We start from the raw sequence: 8,722 nt of genomic DNA, 5'->3' as shown, positions 1-8,722 counted from the left end.
CCAGTTCTTTACCCACCAAGTGGTCCACCTATCAAGTTAATGTCTCTCCAATTTAGAGACAAGGATGTCATGTGGGACAGTGTCGAACGCTTTGCACAAGTCCAGGTAGATGACTTCAACTGTTCTGCCCCTGTCCATCAGTTCCGTAGCCCCATCATAGAAGGCCACCAAATTGGTCAGGCAGGATTTCCCCTTAGTGAAGCCATGCTGGCTGTCACTAAGCACCTTGTTGTTTTTCATGTGCCTTAGCATGCCTTCCAGGAGAATCTGCTCCAAGAGTTTGCCAGGCACAGAGGTGAGACTGACTGGTCTGTAGTTCCCTGGGTCATTCACCTTCCCCTTCTTGGAAATGGGGGTTATATTTCCCTTTTTCCAGTCGTCAGGAGCTTCACCTGACTGCCATGATTTTTCAAATATGATGGCCAGTGGCTTAGCAACTTCATTCACCAGCTCCTTCAGGACCTGCTGATAGATTTCATCAGGTCCTGTGGACTTGTGCACATACGGGTTCTTCACTGTTCTAATGGTTTGCTGCTTTGCGCCAACACGTATGTTCCCAGACTTCCTAGAAGCTTCTAGCAGTTCTACTAGGGGAAGCTAAGGTATAGGCACCCTTGCATTTGTTATTATCTGAAACTTACAGAGTTACAGTTAAGTAAGTCACTCTTTCCAGAGAGAGCTGAGCTGACCCTGTTGAAGTCAAAGCTTTCCAAACTGTGTCTCATTTCTAGATGTTATTTTAGAATTAAGACTGCAAATGTTTTGTTGGGTTTTGGTTGTTTTTTGTTACAAATGGGTAATAAATTACCAGAAATACCTGTGTGTGGGTGGTTGCTCTTGCTATTACTTTATTACCGTGAACACTACCGTATGCTCACATTGCAAGTAGCCCAGGGGTCTTTCTTGCAAATGCCATTTGTCTGATAGCTTCTGCTGACCTCTGGTTTTCCCTTCAGACATTAGCATAAAGAATTGTAATGGAAAGGCTCATACCAGCATGAATGGAGACTGAATGGGAATATTAATCTGGATACAGATGCCATAGCAGGAGGACATGATGGGAAGGAGTGCTTTTAAACAGACCGTGGTAACAGCCCCCAGATGAGCAGGATAGTGAGACTCCAGCACATTTGCCTGCAGGTTTACAAGGTACCTGCAGCAATCTTGAAACAAACAACACAGGACAAGCCTGGGCTCATGAACTTCTAGTTTGTTTCCTCTCACTCACTTTTCCACTTCCTTTCTTCCGTGCTCATGCGTTTCTGCTCTTTTTTTCTCACTTTTATGACTTCATGGTCTTTTTCTCACCTGCACATTTTTCTTCCTTTATCTGTTGTTTTCACATGCTTCACAAGCTTTTGCTCCTTCCTTGTGCTTTTCCTTCTCTTTTTTTGTTTGCACTTGTTCTCCTTTCTTTACTGACTTTTGGTAGCTGCAGACCTCATTCAGGAAAACCTTCTAGGATTCATGCCAGGTCAGTCATTAATGATGTATGTACCTCACGATACTGACAATTCTCAGAGGCTGCCACAGGTTTGATAGAAGCACAGCTGCAAACAAAATTTGGCATTTTCCTAAGTGGAAAGGTGAAGGAGAGAATAATATCACTGTCCTGATACAATATTGATACAATACTGTATCCACAGATAACTGTAATACACTAGTTGCTGCAAAATATCCAGGAGCCCACTGCATCTGCAGAATTTAAGGATGTACAAGCAGGACAGTTGCTCCTTTCCCAAGTGGTGCTTTGCTTTGGAGTGCTTATCTTCAGATTATTTGGGGAGGAGGTTCCTAGCACTACCAGGAAGAGCAAGGAATTGATTAAAAATGTAGGATCACAGGGTGGAACACTAACAATTAGTTATAAAGCTAGTTGACAGCAGGGCCACCAGTGCTCAGTGGTGAAAGGGAAGGTGTATGGGTGGATTCCATGGACTTTTGACGCTGCAAACATAAAACCAAGCTTGTGGCTGATAGATTTGTTTTTATTATTATAGAACAGATGAACTAAAATAAGCCAACAATATAATTTTATGCCAACAGCCATCTTTCTAGCACAGGCAGTGACTGACTCAATGTACCTTTTTCCCCCCTCCCCGGGCCTCTGTTCAGTGGGAAGCAAACAGTGGTGGCTCTAGCACATGGGTTTTGGGATTCCAGTGATCTTACTCTATTTGTAGAGATGTGCCTGGGAAAAGAGGAGGCGGGGGAGCAGAGAAAAGAGTATATATGTTGTAGGAGCAATAAGCAGAAAGGCTTGTGAATCCTCTTACATGTTCACATGTTGTGACCAGGTATATGGGACAACTGGAGAATCATGCCCACTTTCAACATGTAGCAAGCCCCTAGCTGCTACTCTAGTCAAGCCAGGAGTTTCTTCCCATTCCAAGCTAACAAAGGGCAAGATGCACTCAACTGGGGAGTTCCTGGAAGGGTAACGGGCAGTCTATGTAAAACCAAACCAAAAACCCACCCCCACTCCTGCCCCCCAAAATCCCAACCAACCTGCCTTTTAAGCCACTTCAAAGTAAAAGTCACTTCTTATATTATAATAGATATTTTTAAATGGTAGGACCACCATCCTAGAAAGACAAAGGGCTTGCACTCAAGACCAGAGAAAGAAAAACAAAAAAACAACCAACCAAAAAAACCCAAAAAAAACCAACCCCAAACCAAACCAACAACCAAAATAACCAGGAGTGGCCCCACTCAAGCTTGGCTTTTTTCTAAAAACAGCACTCGTCATCCATCTGAACGGGTAAAAGGAGGAGTGGACAGAAAATAAAATAAAATCGGTGCAACTTCTCGCCAAGTGGCGCATTAAACCAAAGCTCCGTACAGTCCCGTGACTACACATCCTGTGGCGGCAGCAGAATTTCTTTCAGCTTTCATTGCTGTATATGTCTGTATGTATATCTGAACATATACATACACATACACACAGAATATATAATATTGTTTTTAATGTTAGTTTTGATCCTGGAGGAAGGCTCATCTCTCTTTCACATGGTTCTGTGCTCCTGCGCTGTTGCTGCTCCCATTGCCGCTCCCATTGCCACTCCCGTTACTGCTGCTCCCGCTGCTGCTGCAGAGGACCTCTGTGAGATCATCCATGATGGTGGTCTCTTTAGGGTCCACGAGGTTGAACTCCCTGATGAATAGGATAAAGTGTGTGTAGAGTGTGTTTAAATGTCCGTGCAGCTCCAGTGCCAAAGTCTCCTTAAAGTGTGAGGAGTAGATATGGGCCAGCACATGGAACAGATACTTGCAGATCTTCTTCACTAGGGACTCAAATGAGTTTGGGAATTCCTTGCCTGAAACAAAGACAGAGAAAACACCATGACAGATAGCGCCAGCTGCTCACCTTCAGACCCGCAGCAGCATGTGTCAGGGCTAAGCTGTGGGTAAGAGCAACTAGCCCACCTTATACAGCAGACAACTTGTGCACCCTGTATCATCCTCACTTTTTTACAGGAATTCAGGGGAAGAATCTAAGGAGACTCTTTAAACATTTTCATTTGAAGTTTCTAACCCTAAGGGTTCGAAAATCAGAAAGTAAGTGTAATCATTCTTTAGAACCTCAACATCTTTTGTTACTGGCTGCAACAATAATGAGAAATTCTCCTGGGTCTTTATCTAGTTTGTCCAGGAGTAGATTTTTTCTAGATAAGGACCGAGATAAGTAGGTTCTTATCTAGATTGTCCAGTAGATTTTTCCCCTGTAAGTCCATAATGCTTAGGAGACCAATACACAAATCCTGAAATGGAAGCTAAGGTACAGGCTTTGGTAGTGTGTAGCAGGTTGACTAACTGTTTATAATGACTTCCCTCATTTCACTGTTGACATTCTATCAAATGGGAAAAGAAATGGAAGGCAATACTGGGTGTCTCCTATGAGGCACAGCTGACACTGTGCTGCTGGAGCAGTTCTGTGCCTATATAGTAAAAGACAATTATTGGACAACTACTTTGGTAACACTAAAAATGAAGCTGAGGCAAGCAAAACCCAATGCCTGTGGTCCTGTGTGTGATGCACAATATGAATTATGTTACTGGTCTGAAGTGCACCTTGCCCACACGGAGAAATCTCTTGAAACGCCCTCACTGCCCTTGAACAAGCATCCTGAAAAGAAAAAAAGTCAACTGCAGCTGCCCTACGAGGCACTGTCTCATTAGACACTGCCTCTCTCCAGATCAAGGTACTTGTAAGCAAAGGCTTCACATTTGCTATTGTAACATCCCAGTTCCTCAATTGAAGTGCTGCTTTTAGTCCTGATTAAGCCCGCCTACAGTAACTTCAGGTCTCTATTTTCTTCCCCTCTTCTCCCCCTACCAAAAGCAGTGCACATAGCAATCTTGTTAGGATACAAGTTAAAGTTACTTTCTTATTGCTTTTCTGTTCTTAAAAATCACATTAAATCCTTGGGAGGGAGGGAGGGAGCCTACAAACATCTGTGAGACAAGCCTGGTTGGGCAAGGAAGAAAAGCCACATTCCTGGCAATCCAATTTCCCCCTTAATGCACTGGGGCTATAAAGGAAATAGTAAATCAACAAGAAGGTTAAATTTTACTAGCAGCAGGCTGTATTGAACACATTCATGCTGACAGTTTTCAAACTTTTATCCTTTCTGAATACAGGCTAGAAGACCCCAAAATCCTTGAGGAAAAAGCAATCCCCAAAATATCAAACAAACAAGTGAGAAGGCTGTGTGGTATTAACACATATGCTGAATGCAACTTCCACCTTACTTAGGGCATCTGCAAAGAGCCACAGGAAGCACTTGTTCAAAAGCAGGCATACCGTATTTTGTTGGAAAGACATCTTCATCTGTCACTAGTTTCTGCACTGAGCTCATGACGAAGTCGACATACTGAGGAGCAGTGCACTTGATCTTCTTTCCCCGCTCATCATACCAGTAGTACTGTCTGTGGAGAGAATCGACAATGTCACCACATTATACCATGGCTCCTCAGCAAAAGCCCTGTAAGAGGTTAGTGTCGAATATACAACAACAGGTGCAACATTACCAAAATACATCATAACTGCTACAGAAGAGATTCACTTCATGGTATCTTTGTACATTAAACCTCTTGAATTTCTGTTAGCTATTCTTGTTTCTCCTGATCAATTTAGTCCAGAGTGCAGGTAGTAGTGCTAAGCACAGAATGCCTGCTGACCATTCTCCAAGGAGAAGAGCTCTTGTGAGACAGAGGTAACATCCCATCAGTGACAGGCTGAGGGTTTACGTACTGTCTATGTAGTACTATACAGGAAAGCATTATCTAACTATCTTTAAAGGGTAGCAACATTGCACAATTGCTGATCTTTTGATGCTTAACAGTGCAAAAGATAAATTGGTCTTGTAGTAGTATTAAACAGACAGAAGGTGGCTCCAAAACACCAGCGTTTTCGAGCTGGTGCTCTGAAGTACTGGCAGCACTTTTAAGCACTACAAATCCCGTTCCAAAATCCAATCTGGGGAGAGTTTTCAGGACCCTTTAAACATTCCTACCAGCATGTCTTAGAACTCTGTTCCTCTGATTAAAGACTCTCCAAAGCACCTGAATTTATGTTGGACTCTGCTACCGGTAAATAATCCTGTTGGATCTTAAGGAACAGGAGACATTAGCATATGCCTGACTCTTCAAAGCAACCATAATTTAACCAGCCATAATCATCTTGATTAATTGTGGCCATTCCTCACCTGATGGAGAACCTGAAGGCTACAAAAGCACTGAAGGCTTGTTCCTTTTTTTACTTTAAGTCATGGTTAATTAAATCACCTCTAACTGTTAGGAGGAGCACCTGTCCATCACTGCATTAGGCACACAGTAAGAAACGTTCCACAGATAAGGAATTTGGAAAAACTTCTTTTTTTCCTGTGTCACATTTGAAGTGTCTCGAGTTTCAGTTCCTGAATTCTTCCTTCAAACAGCCTAAGCTCCAGGCACAGTCCTAAAGTATTACGACACTGGCAAGAAATCCATCATATTGATTTTCCTAGAATGAAGCATAGGTGGGTTTTTTCTGTCTTTGGAAACAAGGTTGAAAGTGGTTCGAGCATCAGAACTGGCTAGAAAGACACCTCACTCAACACATGAGCCCATAAAGCCATTTTCTGCCTGTCCAACTCCAACTCTGCTGCTCTTCAGCTAAGGATCTGTTTACCTGATGAGATGCCTCACCAAATCATGGAACAAGCCTCACTGTAGACAACGTATCACTTAAGTGTAACATTTAGCAACCTTTGCATACTTTTGGTTTTGGGGGGCGTGGTAAGGGGTGGTGGGGTGGAAGGTAAAAGACGGCAGATTAGGTGTTTTTCCTGTGCCTGGCAGGACTAGACTGCATTGAACTGGATGGATGTACACATGCCACTTGGTAAGTGAAGTTTTAGGTATACAGGCCACCAGAAGTGTCTTGAAGCCACTAAAAAAGTGTTATACAGCGACTGTAAAGTTTTGATTTACATTGTGTTTTCAATCCCTGAAAAGTTCTTCAGGGACCTGAGCACAGTGAAGACACTTAACAACACTATTCATGCCCCAAGCCATAGGGAAGCCAATAGGAAGCTGCAGAAATAGAATGGTTCAAGCTCTAAGAGAGGAAAGGCAACTGAAAACCAGTTCTGCAGACATGTAAGGTTTAGAATTTGTCTTTCAGCTCATTTTCAGCATGTGGTGCTTGGTCACTGCTTTTTGCTAGAGAGCACGGCTGACTGCATAAAAAGGTGAGCAAGACAAAACCCGCAGGAGTTAAAAGCTCTTTGTGGAGCTACATCAGGCATCAAAACTAGGATTTTGACCCCTAGGCATAGACTTATTTCCTTTATACAATCCACATATAAGGAATTATACAATGCAGTGCTCTAGCCCAAGCCACCGTCTAGTCCTGCAGTAAGCTGGAGTAAGACAGTTCCAGGCAGCTCAGACTTATTTTGGGTCTTAGACAATGCTTGTTGCAAAGAGCAGAGGCAGACTGGACTGTCTGTACCACGGCAGTTTTCTCATGCTGCAGAAATCCTCAACTGCAAGATAGAAAGCATAGTTTAAAGTTGCCCTTAGGCACAAAAATGAATCTGGATAATTGGATTTTGGTAAAAAGAAACAGTTTGGCAACTGTACAAGTTCACTTACATGAAAACATAAGTGAATAAATTTGCTGTAACATCCCACCATACCCTTTTTGTCTTTCCTTGAAAATTAGACTAATTAAGCAAAATAGGAATTTAAAAGTAGAATCATTTGAAGTAAGGGGATAACTGCAAGGATTGTCCTGTATATTAGAGTTATGTGTCTTCCTTATGTTTCAAGTTCTGTGAACAGAGTCCTCACAGGTCTTGGAGGAAGAGAGGAACCGCTGACATGCCATGAACATCTCATGCCTGTTGCTCAGCTCCCACCCATGCTGGAGTTATGTCCTTTAACAAGACAGGAAGCATGCTGGGGCCACTGAAGGGCTCTGCTGGGCACAGCAGCCTAACTGCATGCCACCACTGGCACTGTGACAGTACAGTCCTGAATTAGGCAATGGATGAGAAGCAGAAAGGACAAGAAGATGACACAAAGGCACTTTTCAGAAAGTGCTCAGGTGATGCAGATTTCGATTATTTCCTATGTAAAATTCTGGCAGATTTAAACTTTGCCAGTATGAACAGCAAGAGGAATTTGCAGCTCCACTCTAAGTTGCAGGAAGAAAGGACTATGAGTTTAATGGAGAAAAGCCTATCATGCAAATAATAAACTATAGTACACGTGATGTCACAATACTGCATCTTAATATATGTACGTATTTTATCACTTTGCCTGTAAAACACTCTGGGTTTGTGTTGATGACATAGAAGCCAGGGCAGAACAAACGTTACATCAGCATATAAGAAAAACTTCTGGCAGATGCTGTGTGGAAAGAAGAAAGAGACAGGCCTTCTAGAAATAGAGAAAGATGGGTTATGAAGAAAGCAGGATAGCAAACTACCACACGTAAGGGCAGTAATACAGTGTCAGCAACTCAGAATACCTTTGGTGGTTTGATGGCACAAAGCAACGTTTAGATGGGGTGAGGGAAGAGAGAAAGAAGCACACAGCTCAGGGAATTTAAATATAAGAAAACATAAACATGCAAGTTTGAGCTAAGATTTCTAGAAGGAAATATCCTCCATATGCAGAGACCCTAAGGGCAAGGTAGATACGAGAAAGGAAATGGTAATATTACAGAGGCTCTTAACTACTCTGTTCATTTCAGCACATTGAGAAGTTTTGCCCAGATGCCAGCTACAAAATCAGTTAACAGCTCAAGGTGCTTTACTTTGTGTAATAATAAGCTACAAAAGCATCCTAAATTTAAATAGTAAATACTGTGTTAAAACACAGTGCCTGTTTTACACCAAGTCATCAGCATATTAATGAGTGAAATAAAGTAATTCCCAAAGTTACAGTCATGCTACCCTCATTAAACTATGAAAATAACTGGCCATTCTGGAATTTCTTTTGGCATTATCCCACCTTGCTGGCAAATACTCCCATCTGTTCTACAAGGTGACTAGATTTTGGTCAGATGTCTCTTAGTGGTCTAAGCAGAAATTCTCCTCCTCATTGTGTGCAGATGGCTGTACTATCTCATATAGCTGACAGAGGGCTAAAAGCTGCATCTGTCTTCAGTTTGTCAGTTGGCTGGAACTTAGCTCTGAGACGTTAAAACCTTACCTCAAATATTTAACTG

At 42.4% G+C, this 8,722-nt stretch overlaps 1 protein-coding gene across 1 annotated transcript in view; it reads right to left on the bottom strand.

Annotated features, from left to right (window-relative positions):
* Window positions 1–1,980: 1,980 nt before the first annotated feature.
* Window positions 1,981–8,722, bottom strand: part of MOB2 (MOB kinase activator 2) — a 120,795-nt gene continuing 114,053 nt past the window's right edge. The window contains exons 4-5 of the mRNA XM_080618564.1: window positions 4,805–4,929; window positions 1,981–3,317 (exon numbers count right to left, since the gene is read on the bottom strand). Of these exons, the coding sequence (XP_080474690.1) occupies window positions 2,995–3,317; window positions 4,805–4,929 (448 nt within the window). The 3' untranslated portion in view covers window positions 1,981–2,994. The remainder of the gene's footprint in view (window positions 3,318–4,804; window positions 4,930–8,722) is intronic.

This window comes from Psittacula echo (genome assembly GCF_963264785.1).
Source record: "Psittacula echo genome assembly, chromosome: 5".
In the NCBI taxonomy this organism is placed as follows: domain Eukaryota; kingdom Metazoa; phylum Chordata; class Aves; order Psittaciformes; family Psittacidae; genus Psittacula; species Psittacula echo.
This window is presented reverse-complemented; position numbering and strand designations above follow the sequence as displayed.